Below are 24,416 nucleotides of genomic sequence, written 5' to 3'. Positions count from 1 at the left end.
ACATGGTCATACAAGGCGATTTGTAATTTCATTTTACTCTTTTCAAGAGCTTTCGAGATAAAGTCTTAGTTTTAAGTTCTGCCAGGTTGATGACCTGGGACCCTACCTGGGGGTCTCATCTGCTCTCCTCTACCTGTAGCCCCCCTGGGGAGGTGTTACTCACCTCCCACTAATGGGGGAGTCCCAGCTCCACTTCAAAGGGTTGTCCCTTGTTTCACCACAGAGTCCTTCCCATCCCTGGATGATCAACAATGGGGACTTCCATTTCCTTCTGGGGACCCCCCCCCCCCAATTAGCCTCACAGGGTGCTGCCTGGCCCCATGGTCCAAGAAAGCACAATCACTGGGTTTTCCTCCAAGTCTGATTTATTCAATTGTTGGGCATGCCAACAAGCTAGTCGAAATTTCTCTTTAGAGAAAACATTTTCCTAATCTTTCAGGCACTCTCAGGATAAAGGCAGAGCTAACGTGCAGTGCTAAACAGACCAGAAACCCTTCAGTCTGTGGGATGGCAATTGGTTTCACAGTGACCTCACAGGGTTCCCCAAGAACCCAGCATGGGCCTTGCCTTCCTGAGACTGGAGGGCCCGTCGGTGAATTCCCTAAATCACAGGGTATCTTCATATTAAGAAATCAGCATCTTTCCATCCAGAATCCAGAACTGTCAGAGAGGCCTAAATATCATTCCTTTGGTAAAATTAAAAAAGGACTCAAGTATATTTTTGGGGGAATACCCCACTGTACCCCAGAGTAGTATGACTGCATCAAATGGCATTACTTGTGCTTGGCCTCTGCAGACTTTTAGTTTGCAACCCTTGTTTTAGGGCTTCAGTACACATCACCAAACTTTTATAGACATGAGCCATTTTCTTGAACAAATTCATAGCTCCCTATCTTGATGCTATTTCTGTTTGATTTAATGGGCATTTATTGAGCACTTGCTGCAAGCAAAGGCTAAGAGCAGCCAGGCCAAGGGGAAATAAAGCTGAGGAGAGGGTTATCAGCGAGTCGACACCTGGTAGCTGAAGCCTAGGTGTGTGTAAATTTGCCAAGGGAGGGTAAACAGTGTCCAGGGCTGCTCAGAGGTCAAGTAAGATACAGACAAAAGGCTCTCCCCGTGGCTTCCTGTGGGGGGTGATAGCATGTTCTGGGGAACGAGGGAAGAGAAAGCCAGGCTGCAGTGCACTGAGAGGTGAGAGGGTGGTGAGGACACAGAGGTAGCGAGTGTAGACAATAGCTCTGAAATTTGGCTCTGAAGCAGGGACTGAAGGAGCAACAGTCAGTAGGGTCTAGAACCATCCTTAGAAGGAGGGCTGTTTACAGGTGAAGGGAAAGAGACGGTGGAAGAGAATTTGTGGCCACTGACGGACTGAGACCCCTGGGGGTATATAGCAGAGACGGAGCATTAGCTCCGAACCAGAGGAGTTGAGAGTAAGGCCTGAACTCCAGCGGATGAGGTTGGGGGCAAGTGCACAGAAGTTTGTAGGGGAAAAATCCTGCCTGATGGAATCCTTCCTCTGTGAAGCATCAGCTCAACCCAGAGATCTTGGAGAATTCCTAGGATCTGGGATATAACTTACATGGCACCTGATAAGGGAGAACAAGGAGGTGGTAAGAAAAGAGAAAAGAATGCTTTTCTTTTTTTTTTTTGGAATGCTGACACAGAGGAAAGAAATAATTGTACTAAGCAAGACAAAGAAGATATTTCCACTCAGATGATGGGCATTGGAGTCAGACCTCAGCTTTAGGTCCAGCAGGTCACAGAACATTCCCGAATTTCAGACTTCTTTTTTTTTTTTTTTTTTTGTATAAAGGAGATAAAACCCAATTCAAAGAGTTGTCATGAAAGTAAAATGAAATGAATGTAAAAACGTTGAGCTTACCAGCTAGTGAACATTAACTTGTATTACCATAATTTGGGAACGTGGTGTATAAGTAGCCTGTGTTAATTTGATAGTGTTACTGAAAGATAAAGTGTCCGTGTTTACACCTTGTCATTTGGTGAGGGGGGGCATATGGCTCATAAATCCGCTCACATATGACTCAGAGGTAGAACCTCCATGAAATATAATCTTCAGAGAGGCTGACTCATAAAATGTTTGTATCTAGCAGTGAGCGTCACACGTAATAATGAATACATTTTATGAATGAAGAGAGCTCATTGAGAGGATTCAAAGAATGTGTACCTTCAGGCATCCACTGATGGGCGTTTTAATCAGCTTTTTTGGGGTTGTGACAGAAACCCATTCAAACCAGCCTAAGCCAAAACATTCAAATAAATTTTTAAAATTTTACGAATGGAAGGGGGAGATGCTGGCTCAGGAACTGACAGGTTCGGCTGTCTACTTCAGGCACAAAGTGACATCTATTGAGCTCGTCTTCTCTGCTGTACACTCGGGTAGACCCCACCCTGTGGTGGTCTCGGCAGCTCCCTCCAGGCTCCCATGCTCTGTACACTCAGAAGTTCATCCAGAGGAATGAATTAAGTCTTGGATTGACTTTCTGCCACCTGGTGAGGGTCATGAGCCCATCCTTGTCCAATCAATGCAGATCCAGGACCTGGGAGTAGGGAAGGGATAATTTCCTCTAGGAAAAAACAGGAAGCTTTTTCTGGCAAAAGGGAGACTGATTGCCAGGCAGGTTGCCCATTGGAATGGAAGTATCACAGGTGACTAGGAGCGAGGGATTGAAAAGTGTGCCCCCCACAGGAGTGATGGTGATGGGCAACCGGAGTTTTTAGGGAGCTGTGTTCTGCACCAGGGTGCTTGGCTGAGGCAGGCATCTTGCAAAAATGGCCCCAATTTGCAGTTCTTTCCCCTGCCCTTGAATCTGGGCTGGACTTGTCACTTGCTTTGACAATAAAATGCAATGGAAGGGCTGGTGTCCCTGTTCTGAGCCTGGCCTCAAGGGGCATTCTGTGCCTTTGCTTGTTCTCACGGACCCCTGCCTCCACCACGTGAACCTGGCTAGTCGGCTGGAGGACGCGAGACCCCACGAAGCCATCCCAGCTACCCCAGCCGAGGCCACAGGTGTGAGTGACAGCTGCCTTGCTGAGTCCTAGCTGAGCGACTCCAAGAGCTGGCTCAGCTCAGAACTGGGCAGGTGACCCACAGACTAGTGAGTAGTAAGTGATTGTGTTTTAAGTCACAGAGTCTTGGGGGCATTTGTTACACAGCACTGTTGTGGCAAATAGATAACTCATACAAGGCATACTGGGGAGGAAAGCCAGCTAGTGCTACACCCACCTGGAAAGCATGGGGATCTAATGTGCAGGAGGGTGCCACATGGGCTGGCCGGGGCCCAGGGACCATGCCTGTTCACAGCCCAATGGTCTATAACCTCTACGGAGCTCACATGGGGATTTTAACAGATCTGCTGACACAGACTGTGGGAACTTAAGGAAATTAGCCAACTTGAGCTTCTGGCAAGAAATGAACCATATCTGGGTATACGCTTTCCCCCCACCACCCCAAATTATACATTTTGGTTTAGACATTTTTTATGGTGACTGTGAATAAATAGGAGACAAAAAAAGGATCATATATGCCCTCAAATAGGAGTCTGTAGAAGACTCTAAAGAATTCAGTGAGTCCTACAAATACTGCCCAGGTGCAACAGTAGTGATTTGACTGTTGGGAACAAAAAGAATCCAAGAGACAGGTTTAAGGCCCATTTCAGACTTCTCTATAAGAACATTAAGGGAAGAGGCAATTTAAGAGGAAGCTGCCTGATGCAGGGATTTGCCGACTGGAGCATGGAAAGGGTGAAACTAGTTGACACACCCTCCCTGCTCACTGCTCCACCTGCCCCCTGGTTTATCTCCAGCCCAGTTCTCCCCAGGGCTGCAGACGCACCTATAAAATGGTCTCCGGGTGTGCTGGTTTGTATATATTATGTCCCCCAGAAAAAGCCATATTCTTTAATGCAATCTTGTGGGGACAGACGTATTAGTGTTGATTAGGTTGGAAACTTCTAATTGATTGTTTCCGTGGAGATGTGATCCACCCAACAGTGAATGACACCTTTGATTAAGGTGTGACCTCATGATTGAATGTTTCCATGGAAATGTGGCCCCGCCCATTCATGGTAGGTCTTGAATGGTTCACTGGAGTCCTATAAAAAGAGCTCACAAACAGAGGGACCTCAGAGCAATTGAGAGTGACATTTTGAAGAGAAGCTGCAGCTAAGAGAGGACAAAACACCCTAAGAGCAACATTTTGGAGAACGCCATTTTGAAATGCAACCTGGGAGTGAGCAAATGCCAGCCATGTGCCTTCCCAGAGGTTTTCTGGACACCAATGGCCATCCTTCAGTGAAGGTACCCTATTGTTGATGCCTTAGCTTGGATACTTTATGGCCTTAAGCCTGTAACTTTGTAATCAAATAAACCCCCTTTATTAAAGCCAATCCATTTCTGGTATTTTGCATAACGGCAGTGTTAGCAAACTGGAACACCAGGATTCCAAATATGTCCCAAATTGTATCATCCATCCCCAACCTGCTCTGCTCACGTGAGCTACCCGGGGACCACTGTCCCCACCCATCTAGGTGAGAAACCTGGCAATCTGCCACCAAATCCTGCTCATGCACAGCCTAAACATCTCTGGTTCTCTCTGCCCCCACCGTGACAATCCGCATCCACTCCCAGCACCCTGATAGCTCTGCCTGCCTGGATTTGAATTTGCCCACTGGAATGGAACGTTGATGCTGCCGTCTGACATGAAGGGTGATCCAGTCTTTCTGGGACTCCCTCCTGACTGCCCCCCTCCTCTAGCCATCCATAGTTCCCCCCAGCTTCCAAAACCAGCATCAGGCGCCCTGTACACTGGGCTCTCCTTCCTGCCTGCCTGACACCCCGACCCCACACACCAGGAGGCACCCCGGGTTGCTGGGGGACCTGCAGACCTTATGTCCACTGGTGTTGCCGGCTCAAGCCCGGCTCCCTCCACCTCTGCTTTCCCTGGGGCCCACTTGCAGCAGGGGTGGGACGTCCTTTCACGGGACCTGTGCATGCTCTGGTCGAGCAGAGGAGACAACCAGACACTGCCCTAGGACAGTGGCCACTTCGCAATCCACCCACAGCCTGGTGGCCCTGCTTGCAGTCCCCCTCCCCACCCCGCCGAGAGACCCCGACATCCTGAGGGCACCCTCAGCCAGCACTTTATTGCAATGCGCCTGGGAGCGAGGTAGGGGAAGACGTGGGAAGCCGAGGGCTGCGGACTGGGCTGAGCTCCTCCAGGTCCCTGCCGACCGCCGGCTCCACGCTGGCCCGGGCCTCAGCGTCCCTTGGAGGGCCACGCCGCGCTCCTGACTCTCGGGGCGGGGTGGGGGTGGGGGCGTCTCGGCCTGAGCCGGCCTGAAGCTCGACGGCTGAGGTAGTGGAGACGCAGGCGGGCGCCGGGGCCCGCGGCCAGGCCCTTCCCCATCGCCCTGGGCCGGCCGTGCCTACTGGGCGCGCAGCGGCCCCAGGTCCCCGGGGGAGGCGCGGGTCTCCGCCTCGGACCGAGTCAGGCCGCCGGGGCTGCGGGGTCGCCCCCGTCACCAGGCCAGGGGCGAAATCATCCCCGAGCTGCGCGTGCCCTCTCCGCCCTGCAGGTCAGTGAGCGCTCGCTGGGGAGGAAGGGGACACGTGGGGACGCATCAGTGGCTCGGCTTGGCCAGGAGCCTCTTCCCACCCCAGCCAAATAGACTGTGGTTGCCACCGGGGTGTGGCCCGCCCCGTCGGGGGTGGGGGTGGGGAGGGTCCGTGTCACTCACTGTGGGCCTTTTCCCGATGCGGGCTTCAAGGAGGACCCCCCTCGTTTGACCTCTGGCCCCGACCTCTCCTAAGTGTTCCCTCAGGCCTCCCCCACATGGGCTCACCTCGAATTTGCTCATGAACTCCGCGAAGATGCCGAAGAAGGCCTCGGAGGTGGTGGCTTTGGAATCCTCCCCAAAGAAGGCCAGCGCCTTGGCCAGCTCCTCCATGGCCTCGCGCTGCAGCCCGTCCAGCACCCGCAGCGCCGGCTGCGCCGTCTCCAGGAAGGACTGATGGCCTCCGTTCAGGAAAAGGCCCGGCTGGCTGAGCATCCCCAGCTCCCTGGTGTCAGAGTCCACCCGAGGGCAACTGTGCTCAGCCGGCAATGGGTCCCTGTGCCCAGCTCCAGCCCCACTGTCCTCCAGGCTCCTCCCGGAACCTGACCAACCCAACCCAGCCTCAGGCCTTTGCTTGCTGCGCTCTCTTCCCTGGAGGCTCTGCTGGGACGCCACTGCTCCCTACTGCCCCATACACCCACTTACAGCTGCCCTCTCTGTCACTCTGTTTTTCCATAGTATTTGTCACTATATGGAACCGCCTCGTTTGTCTCTTAGCTACAAGATTGGTGAGGGCAAGGACTTCTCGCCTATGTTGGTCCCTATGGGCATCTCCAGTGCTTAGGACAATATCTGACACATAGTAGGTCCTCAAAAATATTTAGTGGTTGAATTGCTATCATTTCTTTAAGCACTTAGGCTGTGCCAAGCTTTGTTCTAAGTCCTCCACACGTTCTTATGAAATTGTCATAACAACTCAATGAGGTAGGTTATCCCCATTCTACATGTCAAAAAACTGAGGCACAGAGAGCTTCAGCAACTAGCCCAAGGTCACACAGCATGCAGAGTCAGAGCCAGGGTTGAACCATCTGCATCAGAATCAGTTAATGACACAACAGCCCCCTGTGATAGGGATTGGCTTTATCGGTCTTTCTATGGATGAGAAAACCAGGGCCCAGAGAGGGTGAGTGACTTGCCCAATGTCACTCAGCTGGTAAGCAGCCGAATCGGGATTTGGGCCAGGCCTGTCTCATGCAGCAGGCCCAGCCCCTCTGCAGATGTTGCCCTTTGGTGACCATCATCCTCTCTCTGGGTTCCTCCAAAGCCAAGGAGGTGGGCAGGCACCCTAGGACTGAGGGATGGCAGCAAGAAGTAGGGCTGACCCTTACCCAAACAGCCTCTGTTTCCACATCTGCAGAATAGCTGAGTGTCATGCGGGTGAAAGTGGACGAGGTTGACAAGCACTTTGCACAGACCCTGGCATTTGCTCAGTGATGGTCTGCAAGTTGCGCTAGTTGGCAATCCCTCTGAGAGGAAAGGGAAACCTGATGCCAACTTCTGTCCCTGCACTCATCCCCGAAAGGGACTTTTGGGGGGGAGGTACCTACTACCCTGGCCCATACGCACAGCTCCTGGAACTGTCTTCCTTACTAGCTTTAGCCCAGCAGGGAAATCCCTGTCTTCCCCTTCAAGGGGTGTTGGAGCCACAGAAGGGGAGCAAGAAGAGATGCCATGTCATGTGCCCTTCTCTCCCCCACCCCCAGACTGGGCCTGTCTCTGTCCCTGGTCAAGCCCTGCAGGTTGGTCTCAGTGGGAACGTCCCCTATCCTGAGCATCTGTGCCCAGGGACCCTCAGAGAAGATCCCCTGCCTCAGTCACACCAGGCTTGGCATCAGCACGTGGGTTCTCAATGACCTGGGATGGGCCCTCTCCCAGGAGCCTGGGTGCTCGGGAGCCTCTGTGGCAGCTGCTGGAACCACAGCCACCTCTCCCCGACCTCCACCTTCTCCCTCAGAGACCACCCTGGCACTGGCACAGGCCACTGGAGGATACTGCCATGACCACAGCAAACTTGTCATCGCTGGAGGGGGACATGCTCTGGCAGGCGGCCTGGATCTCACTGATGGTGCCGTGGAGGTCAGCCAGGTCGCTGGTCAGGGCCCGCTGGTTCACTGCAGGAGATGGGACACTGACCTTATGGGGGCCACGCTCCCAGCCCAGGACAGCTGTGCCTCTGCCCTCCCCCCAGCCCACCTGCTCCCCTGGCATACCCTTGGCAGCGAGGGGCACGGTGGGCAGGTCCTGGGCAAAATCCAGGAGTTCAGGGAAGTGCTGGCTCAGCGATTTGGCGAGAATGTGCAGGAAGGTGGACTTCCCATCCACTGTCTTGGTGGAGTTCAGCTGCAAATGACCCCCACTTAATCCTCCTCAGGGACCCCTTCATATGTTTTCCCTCTTGCTGTTTTCTGAAACCATCTGTGGCCCATCTGAGCCTCAGACACCCTAAACCATTCTTGTCTACAAAGGGACATCCTGGAGAAGGGTCTCTCAAACACTGGGGAAGTCTGGGTGTTCAGGTTGTCCCTTCTCTGATCCTAGATCACTCAAGGCAGGCTGGCTTGACAGTGGTGGAGGGGGGACACAGAACCTGGCAGGTGGGATCGACTCTCTCCTTCCTCCAGGAAACCGCCCCCGAAACCCCAACTCCATTTTTCTAGCTTGACTCCTGTCTTGGAAAAGCCATGCTTCACCGCCCTCCAACCTTTGTCACAGCGGGGCTTCCTCTCCTGGAGGGGAGGGGGATCCTCCCGCGGGGCAATGCTCTCTATTCCCTCTGCCACAATTGGAGCCAGCCCCAACCCCCACCTCCACCCCCACCCCGCAGGTGGGGCAAGCCAGTGGGTGCTGCCGACGGCCTCCTCACCTCGGTCAGGAAGTTGATCTTGAAGCCCGTGGTCTTGTTGGTCTCGGGCTGTCCGTCGTTGAGATAGTTGCCCATGGCCAGCACGAACTGTGGAGAGGAGGTAGGTGGGTCCTCCGGGGCCCTGCATGCCCCGCGCCCCGCTGCCAGGGTGGGCCTCCGGGCGGGAAGCCCCAAGGGGTGCGCCCCGACCTCCAGGATCTTGGCGAGCCTCCGGCTGTTCCTGAGCTCCAGGGAGGCCTGGCGCAAGCACTGGAGGCTGCCCCGGATCTCCTCCGTCTTCTCCTGGAGGGTGGCCTGGAAGTGCAGGCTGCGCAGGCGGGTCTTGTATTCGGGAACCGACAGCATCTGCCACGAAGGCGGGGCAAGGACCCATCTGTGCCCCGCCAGGAGACCCGCCTGGGTGGCCGCCGGGGCCGGGGGCGCCCTTAGGCAAAGGGAGAACAGCCCCGAGGGCGCGCCCTCATCCCCCTCCCGGGACCGCAGGTGGGAGCTGGGCCCCGCGGCACCTGCAGGACGAACTGGTCGGGCTCGCTGAGGCGGCCGGGCGCCTCGCGGAAGGCCTGGTAGCGCTGCTCCTCGTCGGCGTCGGGCGCGAAGAGCAGCAGCTGCGCCAGGTGCGCGGGCTCCAGGCGCCGGGGCTCCATGCTCATCAGCACCTGCCGCAGCTCCGCGGGGCTCAGCTTCAGGTGCGCCAGCAGGATGGCTGCGGGCGGGCGGGCGGGGCGTCGGGCCGGGGCCGCGGGGGGGGGTCCGAGGGGTGGGGCGGGGCCTGGGCCGCGGGGGGGGGGGGCCCGAGGGGTGGGGCGGGGCCTGGGCCGCGCGGGTCCCGGGGGCGGGGCTTGGGCGGGGCCCGAGGAGTAGGGGGCGGGCGGGGCGGGGCGGGACCGGGGCGGGGCCCGAGGGGTGGGGCTGGACCGGGGCTCGAAGGGGCGGGGCCGGGGCCGGGCCTTCGAGATGTGCCCCGGGGACTGGGTGGAGCCTGGGGAGGGGGCAAGGCACTGGGGCGGGGCACACTGTGGAGATGGGGCAGGGGCGGGCCGGGGACATGGCGGGGGTCCTTCCAGGGACCAATTAAAGGGTGAGGGTGGGGTTCTGCAGGAGAGAGCCCTGGGAGCTGGGTGGGGTCTCTGGAGGGGGGGCCAGCGAGGGGGAGCGCAGAGGATGCGGCTGGAGGCGGGGCCAGGACTGGGGAGACGAGGGCGGAGGGGCGGGGCCAGCGAGGGGCGGGGCCAAGGCCGACACCTCGCCCAGGTGGGACCCCACGGCCTAATCTCCGTCCCCCCGTCCCGCAGCACCCCCGGGACCCCGGCCCCTCACAGGTGTTGTAGGCCTTCTTGTGGGACAGGATCTCCACCACCTCCTTCTTCCGGAAGGGCTCGGGCCGGGGCGCCGGCTCTAGGAGGGAGACTGGACGAGTTAGGGGGGAAGCGAGGCTGGGGCTATCCGGGGGGCCCTCCCGAGGGGCTGACACCCTGGCCGCAGCCCTCCCGGAATCGGCTCCAGGTGTCCACACTCCCCTCATTCCTCAACCTCCCACGCGCGAACTCTCAGGTCTGGCGTGCGCGGCACGTGTCTGTCCCCCCCGCTGCCACCCTCTGACGTGTCCTTTCTCCCCTGGGCCCCCGGGACTGCGCTGGCGGAGCAACCACTGCGCTGGCGGAGCAACCGGAACCAACCACCTCGCGACCTTGCAGGTGCGTCCTGGCTGGGCCAGAGCCTTCTCCTCCATCCCGGGACCACCGGGACCCTCGCCCAACAACCACAGGGAGACACCCAGGAGGGGGGAGGGGGACTGCAGGAGCCATTCGCGGATGCCTCCTGTCCACCATGTTCTGGCTGTGTGACTTTCAGCAAATTACTTAGCCTCTCTGTGCTTTCTCGTCAGGAAGAGGGAGTGAGCACAGCACCTCCCTCCTGGAGTTGTCACAAGGATTAATTTAGAGTGCCTAGCCTTTGGTAAGCACAAAATCATCTCCATTTTGAGATGGGGAAACTGAGGCTCCGAGAAGCTGAATAACTCACACACACAGTAAGTAAATAACGGTCAGTGCAGAACTGGGGGACCTGAAGCCCTGGCCTGCCATCGAGGGCAGCAGGTGGGCCGCCACAGAGGGCCTGGTGTCTGGGGTCCCCTCGCGGCCCTCTGGCCACTCACTAGCAGGTTTTTGGGTGCCAAAGTGGAGCTCCAGGTCGAGGTACTTCACCATGTCGCTCAGCTTATCATAATCAGAGTCTTCCCCAAGCTGCAAGGGAGGGAAGAGACTCAAGGTGAGGGGGAGCAGTGGGGGCTAGACTGCCCTCCTTCACCCCCCCATACCAGCCTCTCAGGATGAGCCCATCAGGCCCTGGTGTGAACCTGTGGGCAGGAGAAGCTACATCATCAGGGTTATCAGCTGGGAAGTTGTTGTTTTTTTTACAGGCAATGACACACTCACACTTGGACCACAGCCCACGCAGAAAGAAGCCAGCAGGATGGACAGAGGTGATGTGTCTACACAGGGGCTGAAGCCGCCCAGGGGGCTTGGGGAGGTGGTGGGGGGTCTGGCCCTGCTTTGGGGCCTCCTTGGCAGGGACTGAGTTCACCAGAGCTCCCTGGACAGAATGAGCCGGTGCTGGGGGAACTCAATCAGGGAAAGGCCACGAGCCGGAAGGTGGACAGGGGACAATGGTGGCTGTGATGAATGGCCATCTGGGGCCTGGACAGGAAGTGAGGATGGCAGAGTTGCCCAGGGAGATCCCAAAGGGAGGGAAGATGGAGAAAAAAACGTCTCAGAACATGGCTGTAGGGCAGGGTGTGCATTTGGACTTAGCCAGATGTGTGATCTGTGTCCCTGTATCCAGCTTTGGAGACTGGTGGAAGGACTGCTTCGTGAAGTGAGGCTCGAAGACTCATCTGAGGCTAGTAGGGGTGCAATCTCCAGGGGATCTGGTAGGTCCCTGTTTGTGACCTTCTCCTGCATCTTTATCAGCAACATGATAGGTTCCCTGGAGAGATGGGCTGATGCCAACTTGGGAGGGCAGGAGACAGCTCTGAGACCCAGGACATGGCACCCGGAAGAAATGGCCAGCATGCCCCAGGAGAGTGTGGCTACATGGCAGGGTGGGGCATGCCATTGGTTCCAAGATGAAGAAGGTTCTGGGATTGAGGATGATGGGGGACCGAGCACTGGGATAGGGCAGCCCCAGAAGCTGGAGGGATCCCAGGCCATATTAAAAGGAGTATGGTGCCTAGGTCAAAAGAGGTGAGAACACTGTTTTCTCTGAACTGGTCAAGCCCCACTGTTCCAGTTGGAACCTGCCCTTAGATAGGACAAATATGGCCACTCAGCTTTGGAGAATGATCTAAAGAACAGGAAAGGGGGATGGTAGACCCTCATTTGTCTGCCAGGCTGGTCTGTGGATAAGGTAAAGCACTTGCTTTGCCTGGTTTTGAGGGCCAGGACAGAAAGCAAGGTCTGGGGGTCTTTGGGAGACAAGATATCAGAGAAAATCAAGGAAGCATGGTTAAAACTGTCCAGGGAGGGAAGGGCTGCCTTGACTGGTAGTGAGTTCCCCATCGGTGAGAGTGTTCAAGTATATACTGACAGTGTTGTATGAGAGGAAATTCAAGCAACAAAGTGGGATGGTAGAGGCTGGTATGTAGGGGACCAGCTGCTCTTTAGGAATCCTTCAGGCTTGGCTCCTGTGAAGGAACCGAATATTGGACAGTTTGAGGGCCATGGGTCTCTAACTAGATGTCCTTCTGTGTCTCTAAGAGCCTAAGGGAACCAGTCAGGCCTCAAGACTGATAGGTTTCAAGGGTGAGCGTCCCCAGTGTGTCTTTGGCTCAGGGACACAGACTGTCCTTGATGATTCACAGGTAAGAAGGGGATCAGGTTCCATGCCCGGGTGGACCACTAGCGTGGGCACGTCCATGGGCTGTGCCTCCATCCATCTCCTGCTCGGGGTGGGGGTGCCCCAGCTGATGTTGGAAGAGGGTCTCCTCTTCAACACTGCTGCACAGGCCACCCTCCCCTGGCACAGGGCGCCCTCGGGCCCCAGGCCACCTACCTGTCCCCAGATGGTGCCTTCCGAGTTCTCCACCTGCTCCCACCGCAGGCGCTTGACGCTCATGTGGCTGGTCTCGCTGCGGCGGTGGCCCAGGCCTCGGGACAGCACGGGGGGCGCACAGGGCACGGGTGGGGGCAGGGGAGGTGGGGGTGGGGGAGGGACCGGGTGGCCGAGTTGGGTGTGGGGCTTGGCCAGTGCCTGACCCGGGCCCCGGGCCCCATCAGGGGTGCGGGAGCGGGGCTTGGGGTCGTGGAAGGGCAGGGGAGGAGGTGGCGGGGGGCTGAGCGGGGGCGGGGGGATGTGGTCGGAGATGGAGGAGTAGGTCAGGGAGCTGCCCTCCTCGCTGCTGCTGACGCACTCGCTGGCGCTGCTCCGCTCATTGGTTACAAAGCTGCCCTGGTCGTCGTGGAAGCTCATCTGAAGGAGGCGGAGCAAAGGGGAGGGCGAGGCATGTGCTTGTGCCAAGGGGATAGCCTAGGGCAGGGGTGGGATAGCCTGGGGACATGGATAGGATAGCCCAGTGGGTTAGCCTGAGACTGTGGGTGGGACAGCCTGAGAAAGTGTAGGGTAGCCTGGGACAAGAAATGGGGCAACCTGAGACAGGAGGTAGCCTCGGGCAAGGGGCAGCATGGCCTGGGACAGGGATGAGGTAGCCTGGGACAGGAGGTGTGATGGCCTGAGTGGGGTAGCATGAGACAGGTTATGGGACAGACTGGGGGTAGCACTGCTCCTCGCCCCCTCACCCCCCACGCCTGCTGGAACACCCACCTCCTCATAGTCGTTTTCAGGGGTCAGGAAGTCATCCACGACGGGGACCCGGGGCCCCAGCTGCTCGCTCAGCGCGTCCAGGAAGCGGTCCGTGTCTCGGCTCCGCACCGGGCGGGAGAAGGTGAAGAGCTTCCTGCGGCTGGGCGGGCGGGCAGGGTCCGGGCTGGGGGGGCTGTCGGGCCGGGCAGGCCCAGGGCCTGGCTGTGGGGAGGGCGCCCTGCTGCTGTCCAGGCTGGCGTAGGGGTGGGACTCGGAGCTGCTGGGGGAGGCCAGGCCCCCTGAGCACAGCGGGTAGTAGCAGGGGGAGGGCAGGAGCCGCTCGCTGGGCCACGAAACGCTGGACAGGGTCCTGGGCCCTGGGGTGGGGGGTGCAGCGTGAGGACCCGTCTTCAGCCAGTACCTGGGTTCCAGGTGGAGGCTGGAGGGGAGAGGCCCAGGGCAGGGGGCTCTGTGTCCTTTCCTGCTCTGGGCACCCCTTCGGGGCCCAGGAAGACCTCGGGTGACTCTGTCTTTCACCCCAGGGCAGCCGAGGCCCGGACTCATCTTGGAATGGAGTCAGGGTCCCGCTGGGCACCTGGCTCAGGCTCACACACCCACTGGACACCCCCAAGGGCCCAGACCAAGGGTCGTGCCCAGCAAGCCCTTGGCCTTGGGTTAATGCCGTGGGCTCACGGAAGCATGCTGTGGGGTCCCACCTTCTGAACTGCCGAGGAACCTTTATGTGTGTCCCATGAGCCACTATCTTCCCAGCTGTGCCATTCACAGAGCAATGCATGCACTTAACAGTTTATCCAAAAGCCACATGCTAACTGGGGGACTTTTTTGGGGAGCAGTTCTCAGCTTTTCTAGATCCGGAGCAGGGGTGAGGATCACAGGGAACAGGGAGGGGCTGAGACGCCCCTCACCTTGCTGGCCCCAGCCATGGAAGTTTCTGAGGTCCCCACAATTTGGCCAAGGAGCAGAGGGGATGCGCCAAGGGTCACTGCGTGCAGGGGTGGAGGGTGGGGGTGGGCAGTGGTGGCAGGGAAACAACACCCAGCCAGCCAGGATAGCGGCCAGTGCTGCCCCTGGGCACCGGGGCTGAGCCCCCTACCTGTGGGACCTGCTGAGCTGGGCACGGGTGGGGAGGCCCGGGATTTGGACATGGTCCCCAGCTTCCCCTTGAAGCTGCTGTTCAGTCGGGACTCGAGCTCCGCGTAGACAGCAGACATCTGGGGGGGAGGTGAGAGTGAGCACAGCCACCCCCCACCCCTCACCCCCAACGTGCACCGCACCCCCCAGCCTGGAGCAGCCCCGGGGGATCAGCCCGTTCCCCACTGCCCACTGCCCCCAACCGGAGAGCTGAGAGAAACAGGTCTCACCATCTTGGGGTTCGGGGTCTCAGGGAGGGACGTGCCGTCACCTGCCTGGCGCTCGCCTGGGATCAGAGGAAGGGGCATCTCAGGGTGGTCACCGGGGCCTGCCAGGGGACGGGGCAGAGTCTGCCACGGGGGTCGGGTCCCCAGCCCGGGAGGGCACCCAGGGGCCACCGCTCGGCCCTGCTCACCCCCTGCCCCGGGGGTTTCTCAGGTCCCCAAGCCCCAGTCCGCACCCTCCCCGGCCGCCTCCAGCGCTCACCGCAGCCGAGGCTGGCCTCGACGCCCTGGGCCCGCAGGCTGCGGCGGCACACGGAGGCAGCCCGCACGGAGCTCCGGGGCTGCGGCTCGGGCTCGGGCTCCGGCTCGGACTCCAGCTCCAGCTCCGACGTGGGTTTCAGCTCTGCTGTGGGATGTGCAGAGGAAAGGGGTTCCCTTTTGTCCTCTCAGCCAGACGAGGAGCCCCCGAAAATACATATAGAGAGGGCAGAAGACCCCAGACCACAGGGCCTTCCCTCTAGGACAGCTCTTGAGGGGCCAGAAACCAGGAAACAGGGCCAGAAGGGGCACCTGAGCACAGAGGGCATGGGGGTGACCACAGCCCACCCCCCACAGGCCTCCTCTCATGGTCTCAACACCCCATGTTCAGACCAGGCCTAGTCACAGATGCCCATAGGGGCTCGAGGGGCAAAACGGAAGGTTCGGGTTCCAGGCTTAGGATGTGTGGGCCACCTGCTGTCCAGCCTCTACCGTCGGTCCTCCTCCAGCAAATTGTGGGACAGGGGACAGTAGCTCTCCCGGGGCAGTGCATAGCACATCCACAGGGTTTGACACAGTGGGCAAAGCGTGGCTTGAACACGGTAAATTCCCAGAGTTTGGTGCATCTTCCATTCACACAGTGTGAAACAGGAACTGCCTGGTTTTGTGGGCTCATAGTAGGTGCACTTTCTCGGATGCACAGTGTGCTGGGCTGGGAGGGCTTCTCTCTGTGCCCCCTGGGAAGAGGGGAGCAGCAGGCAGAAGCTGAGGTTGCTGGTGGCCCCACTGACCGAGGTGTGTGTGTGTGGGGGCTGCGGGGTGGGCTGCTGCAGCCAGGTGTGACCCGACTGAAGGCTCGTGACCCAGGCAACATGAGCTGGCGTGTCTGTACACAGCCACTGAGGGGTTTTCGTGATCTTTGCCACACTTCCCAGGGTGCAAGGTGCAGCCTCTGCCCTTCTCCACGGTGCAGCAAGAGATCAGGGATTGTGGTCGGCCCCATTTTGTGAGTGAGGAAGACGAGACCCGGGGAGGCCAGGTGATGTGAGGATGCACGTGCTACAGAAAGGTCAAGCCGGGAGGCACGTCCGTGGGGCCCCAGTGTGGGGGCAAACCCTGGTGTGGCTCTGCCTGGCCATGTGTGTACACCTGGACCCAGGATGGCTCTGGAACCTCACAGGTAAGAACAGGTATCTGGCTCTTTGATGGTTAATTTTATGTGTCAAGTTGCCTTGGAAAAGGTGTCCAGTTGTTTGGTCAAACCACTGGCCTAGATGTTTGCTGTGGGAGGAATTTGTAGCGAAAAAGGGAGTCTGCCTCAAGACTACAACATCACCTCTTGTCCAAGTTTCCAGCCTGCTCCACGGAATTCATACTCGCCAGCTCCCACGATTGTGAGAGCCAATTCCTTAAAATAAATCTTTATATTTATTATATTTATTATGTCTGTATATGTTATGTGTCTGTCCTGCCTGTTGTTTCCCTGGGGAACCCTGGGGCTGGGGTGGACGGGGGGACGCTCACCCGTCATGGCCGTGTACCCCAGGAAGCAGGCGATCTTCTCCTGGCAGAGCTCCTGCTCCTCATAAGTCAACAGCTGGTAGATGAACTGCCAAAGCACCTGCTTGGCAGGCGTGTCCAGCACCGGGTAGACATCAACGATGAGGGTGTCAATATTCCTAGGGGGGCAGTGTGGGAGCAGGTGGTCCGTCACCCAGGGGGTCACCATGGGGAGGATGATCGGTGGGAGGGCGGGTGCTTCTAGGCCATGGAATTCAGCCTCCTACCCCGGCCCCCGGGTAGGACAGAGAGGTGAGTGGGAATGCGAGCTCTGGGGCCAGGCTGCCCGGCTGCAAGTCCCAGCTCTGCCACCTGCCAGCTGAGTGGCCTTTCTCAAGTTACTTGACTTCTCTCTGCCTCAGTTCCCCGTCTGTATTATGGGGAGAAGGACAGCACCGACCCGCACAGAGCTGTCGTGAAGATGAATAGATATGGAGAATACTGAGAAAACAAACTCACTCCATCAGGAATCAGCAAACTGGGGCCCACGGGCCAGAATGTGGCTCATCGCCTGTTTTGGTCAAGCAAGTTTTATTAGAACATGACCATAGCCATCTGGCCGTTTTTGATCTGCAGCACCAGAGCTGAATATTTGGGCCAGAGACCATGTGACATGCAAAGCCTAAATTATTAAATTATCTGGCCCTTTACAGAAGCAGTTTGTTGACCTCTGTTCCATATGGAAAAATATAAAACTGGATCCTTACGTAATATCATAGAAAAGTAAACTCTAGATGGATGAAAGCTCAAAGTGTGGAAGATAAAATTATAAACTGAGAAGAAAATGCAGGAAACTATCCTATGACCTACAGGCAAGGGAAAGGACTTCTTAAACTTTCAAGTTTAGGATATCTGTTCCAAGAAGCACAACTTAAATACATTAATATGATGCAACAGAAGTAATACTAGCAGAAACAAATGGGAGAAGATATTTCCAACATCTAAAAATCAACAAGGAATGCATAGCCAGAAAATACAAGGAACTCCTACAAGAACAAAAAGCCCAGTAAAACAAAAATGGACAAACTGGTCATTTACAGAGGAAGAATCTGAAAAAGGTAAGCATGTTAAAAGATGTTTAAGATCATTAGCAATCAGAAAAACACGTTAAAATAGCAAGATACCGTTTTATACCTAAAAGACAAGCAAACATGACAATGCTCAAAGACGGTGGGGACGGGGCGGGTGCAGGTAAGCGAGCTCTCATGCATCGCTGGTGGGAGTGAGGACGGTGTTCTGTAAAGCAATCTGTCACTACCTAGTCAAATTAAGTAAGAAACACCTAATATCCAGCAATTCCGCTCTTAGATATTCCAAACCAACTGTATGCAAGGAACTCTGCACAGAGATCTTCATCCCAGTGTTATTTACGATGGAAGAGGACAGAGGCAACCTGGTGTCCATCACTGGAAGGGCAAACAGGTAAGACACGTGGCCGTGACCCATGGGAATCGGCTGTCACTTACAACCAATGTGTTAAACGTACCCACAGCCACAAGGGTAGATCTTAAATACATAGCACTTAGCGGGGAAAAAAAGTCAGAAACAGAACATGTAACACTAGGTCGACGTAAAACAGAAAGGCCCATACAAAACACCAATGCCCACTTCAAACCAAAGGTTGCCAAAGGCGCCCATTAAACTCACCAGAATGACGGCCTCGGAGGGCGGGAAATGGAGAGGGGGACAAGAGGGGAGGGAAGGCGGAAACAACCCAAGTCCGACATGTGATGAGTGGATAAGCAACATGTGCTCTACCCACACGGGGCAATGTCACTGGGCCCTAAAAGTGAGTGAACGATGCACTCGCTACAACTTGGGTGGACCTTGGAAACACTCTGCTGAATGGAAGAAGCCAGACAGAAAGCTCACATGCAGCATGATTCAGGGAGGGGATGCGGGACAGAGGGCGATGAGAATTTCTGAGTTACCTATGGCGATGGTTGCACAGATCTGTGATTACACTAAGTCATTTAATTGCACACTGAATGGGCGGATTGGATGGTAGGGGAATTATATCTCAATTAGATATTTTCAAAAAGGTGGGGCAAGGATGAACAAGTTTGGGGCTTTGCCCCAATCATATGTTGAGCCCGTGGGCTGCAGAAAGGGCTAAAGCAGCCTGCTGCAGTAGAGGGCCAAAAAGAGAGACCCGGGGCGAGTGAGGGTCCCACAACAACGCAGCAGGTGTCTCACGGTCTGCCTAATTTCACAGCAGAGTCTGCTGGGACTTGCCCAGGGTCACACGGCCAGGAGGTGAGGGGTCAGGCTTTGTTGCAGGGCAGCCCAACTACCCCCCACACCCCGCCCCCGGCCCCTGGTTCCAGCTGCTGACTCCTTAGTGCCTCCCCAGAGAGACCCCCAGGTAGACCGAGTTGGAGAAAGAGGTGGGGTTTGGAGCTCCCCAACCCCCAGGCTGGTCCCCCGACCACGTGGCCCGGCCACCTGTGCTGGAAGAAGCTTTCAAGGGCCCGGCAGACCCCAAAGCGCTCGGGAGGCGTGAGCAGGTGCTCCAGCTGCTGGCTGAAGGTCCTCCCCTGCACGCGGATGCTGGAGGGCAGGATCTCCGCCACCCACTGCAGGGAGGTGAGCGCCGAGGACGAGCTGGGGGAATCCAGAGAGTCAGAGTCTGCAGGGAGATGGGTGGGAGGGACACAGGTGAGCCAGCGAGCCCAGGCCAGGGGAGGTTTCCCGGGAGCCAGGGACAGGGGACCTCCTGGGCTGTGGCACAGGGAGACACGCCGGCCGCCTACCACTGGGGACAGGCGAACCCCTGAGGCTGAGGCGTCCGGGGCGCTGAGCACTGCCTGGGGGTGGGCCCTGAGAAGGGAAGCCGCGGTCCTGGGAGAAGAGCAGGGCCCTCTACAGACCTCAGATGCTCTGGGGTCTCACAAATCCCCCTAGAGGGGCCCCAGCAGGGTCTCTGTGGGCCAAGGAAGGCAGTTGGGAGTGGGGGTCTCACCGCTGGCGAACGGGACGAGCCCCTCCTCCACCACCAGCGTGGGCATTGCGCCACTTCCCTGCAGCATGGACACCACCTTGTCGTGGGAGCAGTTCCTGCCGAGCAGAGGTGGCCCAGGAGGGCCTCACCTGGATGAGCCCCATCCACGGCCACCAGCCAGATGTCCCCACTCAGCAAGTCCACTGCTGAGCCAGGACCGGGAGCCCGAGACCCCGCTCCTCCCGCTCACTCATCTGCTCTGCAGGGGGAGCCCCAGGCCTAGCTTTGCTGCCCCAGCCTGGCTTGTCTGCGTACAAAGGGGGTCAAGCCCCTGTCACCCCTAGGCAGGGCCTCCCCATCATGTGACCTGGGATGAGGGGGACCCCATGGGTAATTTGGAAGGACAAACCTGAGGTCCTGGCTAGGGTGGGGGGATAGACTCAAGAGTCCCCACAGGAAGGTGACCAGCCCTGGGTACCCAACTGTCCAGAGGAGATCGGGGCCCTGGCCAGGGGTCTGGGGATGGTCCGTCACCAAGCTCTGGGGTCCCCAATAGCCTCTGACCTCATGTCCAGTCCGTTGAGGAAGAGGATCCGGTCCCCCGACTTGAGGGACGCATTGTCAGCCGGGCTCCCTGGGGGCAAGAAGAGAGGACACGCTGGCCAGCTGGGCAGGGACCCACCCTGGACCTGAGGGCGCCTGACCCTCTCCACCAGCCAGACACTGTTCTCCTGTTGTACAGGGAGGAGGTGAGACGCAGAGAACCCCAAAGACTCTTAGGGGTCCGCGGCAGAGGAGAGCCAAATTCAGCTAGGCAGACCCCTGAACTAGACGTCAGGGCCTCCCTGGTCTCAGCTGCTCTAAGGAGGGAGTGATCTGCCTAGACCCTGCCCCCTGGGTGGGGGTGGGAGTCCCTGGGGGCACAGCAGCTGCTCGGGTCGGCACAGACCCTCAGGCCCTCAGCTCTTGGAGAAGAGCAGAAACGAGGGACGTGCTGGAGAGCAGCATTTCTGCATCCTCCGCAAACCCCAGACAGAAGGTCCCGTTCAATCCACGGTTCTTGGGCTTGTATAAGGTCTAGTCATTTGTTCCTCTTTGAATTTACCATCAGGGAAAAAGCTGTCTGACTTGGGGATGGTCTCTTCCCCCAGACTGGGAAGCATGTGAGCCCCTGAATCTCATTCTCTGCCTCCCCCAGGGCCCTGAGGGTCAGATCTAAGTCAGCATCTAACACCTGGAAGAATGGGCTGGGAAGTCTGCTCCTGTATATACAGATATTTTTCTTTAGGCTTCTTTTATTTGTAGTCACTAAAAATTTGATTTGGAAGCATGTGGGTATGGGGTGGGGGAATGACAAATGGCTAAATAAAATGTACTCTCTTAGGCTGTGAGAGGTTCTGACTCGAGGTTGTGGGGATTGGAAGGAAAGTGTCTCGTCAGAGAGCCTTGGAACGATCAGGGAAGGCTTCCTGGAAGAGGCGGGATGGGGGGAGCTCCTTGCCCTGGGATTGGAAAGGAGAGAGGATGATGGTGCTGACCAGTCCAACTTGGCCTGACTGGAAGCTGAGCCCAGCTGAGGGTGGGAGGACCAGAGGGGTTGTAGCAGGGGACACCCTAGGTTCTAGTTCTTGACTTGCCAGAGCCTCTAGGCCTCAGTTTCCCCATCTGTAAAAGTGCCCATCTAAGCACGTCCACTTGGCTCTGCCACTGGCTGCCTGTGACAAACGAGGCATGTGGTTACAGCCTGGAGGCTGGGGTGGAAAGCACGGCATGGCTGGATTTTAAGCTGGCCCCTGCCCATGCATCTCTGGCTCCACATATGGGAGAGGCAGGGAGAAGGAGGTGGCCCAGTGGGACAAGCCAATCCCAAGAGGAAAGAAGAATCATTTTCAGAGGAAGGTTTCTGGAGAGCAGCCTTTGGGCCTGTTCCCCTCGACACCGGGGCCAACAACTTCCGGATACACAAATCCAGGAAGAACTGGACAAGGCCAGCTATCAGGATTAGATCTCAGAACCATCTGAGGCTGGAACAATGACACAGGGGCACCGGTGCTTTCGCAGGGGTCAGTCGGGGCCCATCTCCCGAGTCTGTGCACTGGAGACGTGAGATGCAGAAGGATAGAGGGCACTCAGCATTGGCGGTGGTGCAGGGGGCACTGAGGGCATGCATCACCAGGAGCATCCTGCCCAGGTCCTGGGAGGGGACGGACGCAGGACAGAGCAACAGGTGACACAGCCCTGTGGGTGGTATCCCAGGGAGGGAAAGTTCAGCTGTCCCACCGAGACCTTCCATGATGGGATGGGCTGCCTCAGAAGGAAACGAGTTCCCCATCCCCACTTTCCCCCACTAAAGGGGCAAGGAGGAGGGATTTCTGCTCTGGAAAGCTCTGCCTCCTTCCAGATGCCACAACTCCAGCAGCAGGCTGGGTGGGAGGAGGGTAAATGCCCAGGTCACAGTGGGCACTCGGCACTGGGAATGCGATTTGGAGCCCAGTCTGGGCAACAGCAGCTCTGCCCTGGCTGCTCCAGTGAGCGGGCCAGAGACCCGGGCAGGGACCCCAATCCTCCCGGTGGACATGAGGGAGGGCTGGATGAAAATTTCCCTTCCCACTTGGCTTAGGAGTGACACTCACGTTGGAGAGGATGAGCCCCAAGCCAGGCAGAGGAAGCCTCTGGGCTCAAGCTTGTCAGGTGGGTGGGGGATTTGGGTCTTGGGACACTCAAGGGGATAGGGGGTTGGTGCCTGGGGGGTCGCAGCAGCTGATGTGGGTGGAGTCACCCGGGAGAACGCCAACAGGGGCCTCCACCTCCTCCTGGGTCTTGGGGACTCTTGGGAAGCCCTCCCACCCCTCACCAGGCAGGACAGACTCGATCCACACAGGGCCGTGGCCGCGCAGCGTGAAGCCGAAGCTCTTGTTGCCCTTATAGACGCGGACGGTCCTGGGGAGAAAGAAGAGGGGTGGGAGACCCGCAGCGGGCGCTGCCCTGGGGAGGGGAAGCGCTGGGGGCGCCGGGGAAGGAGAAGTCCCGGGCCTCGCTCCCTCTTCAGCTCCCCTGCGCGCCACCCCGCGACGCGACGTGTCCGCGACCCGACTCCGTGCCCTCCGCCCAGGTCTCCCTCCCGGAGCCCACCGACAAGAAGACGTCCAGACCCGACCCCGCGCGCCCCACGGTACCTGCGCGCGCCCCCCGGGCCGACGCGGCCCCCCACCAGCGAGGCGGCCTTGCGCGGGGGCGGCTCGTCGGGGCGGCGCGGGGCGGCGCTGGCGCGCGTGGACACCAGGAGGCGCTCGGGCCGCTCCTCGCTGTGGCTCCGGCGCAACCGCTGCGCGCCCTGCGCCCGTCGAGCGCGGCACAGCTTGCCCAGGAGGCCCTGCGACACCACCTCGTCGAAGCGCGCCCGGTGCTTCTTGGGGATGAAAATCCTGCCAGCGGGGACGGCAGCGTCGGGGGAGCGCACCGATGGGGACATGGCGCCGGGAGCATCATGCCCATGCGCCCCAAGGCGCCTCCTCGTGGGCGCCGCCCCCGGCCTCCCGCCCCTGAGGGGGCCAGCAGGTGGCTCCCCAGGACCCCCTCGATGCCCGGCCTTGTGCCCCAACGGTCCCGAGCCACAGCACCAGGACGCGGTGCCCTGCTGGCTCCATCTCGGAAAAGTCACATTCAGATCGTCACCCCCCATTACCCTGGCCTCCACGGGGCCTCATGCCCCCCAGAGCCAGTCCATGGCACCTCCCACCCCCAGCCTGCCTCTTGGTCTTCCCCCTCAGTTGAAGAGGCCCACTCCACCTTCCGCCCTCCGTCATCCCATGCCAAGCCCCAGCCAGGGATCCAGTTCCTCTATCCAGCTTCTCCCAGCTGTTCCCAGAGGACTTGGCTGGAGCAAACTGGGAGCCACAATCTGCCCAGCATCAGACTTCCTCAGACCCGCACCGCACCCCCACCTTCCTCCTGGCTCCTCTGCAACTGCCTGCTCAGGACTCGCCTGGACACTGCCCCTGCATGTTCAACCCATCCCCTTAGCTTCTGTCCAGGCCGCAGCCCCTGCCAGGTATACACTCTCTGGTTCCTTAGCTAAACCGGGCAACTTCAACACCCAGTCCCTCTGGCCTCCCTTCTGTCTCATTCTCCATGTGTTTAGCAAGCCCCTGCTCTCTGGGCCAGGTCCTGTGCCAGCCAGACACTGGGGATTCAAAGTTGAAGGGACTGTGGCTCCTGCTTTCCAAGGATGCACCCCGGAAGGAGTGAGAGGCAGCTTGGAAGGCCTGTCTGGTCCCCTGGGCAAGGCACACCCTAGGACAACTGCTCAGTGCCCGCTGGTCTCCTCTGTGAGACTGGCCGCCCCATGAGGAAAGGGCCTGCTGACCTGGCTGTAAACACCAGTGACCAGCCCGGGCTCACACATGGATGGGCTCGGAGAAGGGTCTGCCTGCAGCCAGACTACCCTTTGAATAATGGCAGCAGGTGGCATCCAGTCCATGGCAGGGGATGCCGAGGCACAGAGAGGCTCTGTGCCCTTCCAGGGTTACACAGCCGGCCTCTGGTGCAGCTGGGATTGGAGTCCAGCCTTCCAGGCCTGGGCACTGTGGCAAGACCTCTGGTTGCCAGCAAGGCCTCTCTGGCTGCATCCTTCCTTGTTCTTTGTACCAGGAGCCAATGCCAAGGGCATGGTGGGGAGGGGGGTGGGGAGAGTGGTGGCTGAAATACAACCATCTCTGAGATGCCTCAGTAGCCCTCACTCAGTTCCCTGGGGGCCAGGCAGGAAGAATAAGCTGCCTGGAGGGAGGCAAGAGGTATGGATGGCGGTGAGAAGGTGGGAGTAAGGGTGCAGGGTGGGGGGATGGGGTCTGGAGGTTCCGGGCGGCCAGGCTAGAATGAATGGCCAGCGCAACTGCCCGGAGCATCCTGCCACCCACCATATTTCTGCAAATCTCCAGCCTCAGCCTCATTCTCCAGACTGTCACCAGGGGCCTCTGGGAAGCCACCAG

At 58.3% G+C, this 24,416-nt stretch overlaps 1 protein-coding gene across 3 annotated transcripts in view; it reads right to left on the bottom strand.

The window, feature by feature from the left end:
- Nucleotides 1-4,395: 4,395 nt before the first annotated feature.
- Nucleotides 4,396-24,416, bottom strand: part of LOC119517560 (Grid2 interacting protein) — a 34,481-nt gene continuing 14,460 nt past the window's right edge. For 2 of the 3 annotated variants that reach the window (XM_037814382.1, XM_037814384.1), the window contains 20 exons: nucleotides 22,605-22,853; nucleotides 22,283-22,368; nucleotides 19,993-20,062; nucleotides 19,450-19,544; nucleotides 18,933-19,116; nucleotides 16,452-16,606; nucleotides 14,932-15,072; nucleotides 14,676-14,773; nucleotides 14,408-14,525; nucleotides 13,315-13,670; nucleotides 12,547-12,963; nucleotides 10,652-10,739; nucleotides 9,814-9,891; nucleotides 9,003-9,199; nucleotides 8,686-8,841; nucleotides 8,497-8,583; nucleotides 7,844-7,973; nucleotides 7,626-7,744; nucleotides 5,862-6,026; nucleotides 4,396-5,609 (listed from right to left, as the gene is read on the bottom strand). In XM_037814382.1, coding sequence (XP_037670310.1) covers nucleotides 5,538-5,609; nucleotides 5,862-6,026; nucleotides 7,626-7,744; nucleotides 7,844-7,973; nucleotides 8,497-8,583; nucleotides 8,686-8,841; nucleotides 9,003-9,199; nucleotides 9,814-9,891; nucleotides 10,652-10,739; nucleotides 12,547-12,963; nucleotides 13,315-13,670; nucleotides 14,408-14,525; nucleotides 14,676-14,773; nucleotides 14,932-15,072; nucleotides 16,452-16,606; nucleotides 18,933-19,116; nucleotides 19,450-19,544; nucleotides 19,993-20,062; nucleotides 22,283-22,368; nucleotides 22,605-22,853 — 3,061 coding nt within the window. In that variant the 3' untranslated portion in view covers nucleotides 4,396-5,537. Of the gene's footprint in view, nucleotides 5,610-5,861; nucleotides 6,027-7,625; nucleotides 7,745-7,843; nucleotides 7,974-8,496; nucleotides 8,584-8,685; nucleotides 8,842-9,002; nucleotides 9,200-9,813; nucleotides 9,892-10,651; nucleotides 10,740-12,546; nucleotides 12,964-13,314; nucleotides 13,671-14,407; nucleotides 14,526-14,675; nucleotides 14,774-14,931; nucleotides 15,076-16,445; nucleotides 16,607-18,932; nucleotides 19,117-19,449; nucleotides 19,545-19,992; nucleotides 20,063-22,282; nucleotides 22,369-22,604; nucleotides 22,854-24,416 lie in introns of all 3 variants that reach the window. The other variant, XM_037814383.1, reaches the window with a different exon arrangement.

The sequence above is a fragment of the Choloepus didactylus genome, chromosome 21, assembly GCF_015220235.1.
Source record: "Choloepus didactylus isolate mChoDid1 chromosome 21, mChoDid1.pri, whole genome shotgun sequence".
NCBI lineage: Eukaryota > Metazoa > Chordata > Mammalia > Pilosa > Megalonychidae > Choloepus > Choloepus didactylus.
This window is presented reverse-complemented; position numbering and strand designations above follow the sequence as displayed.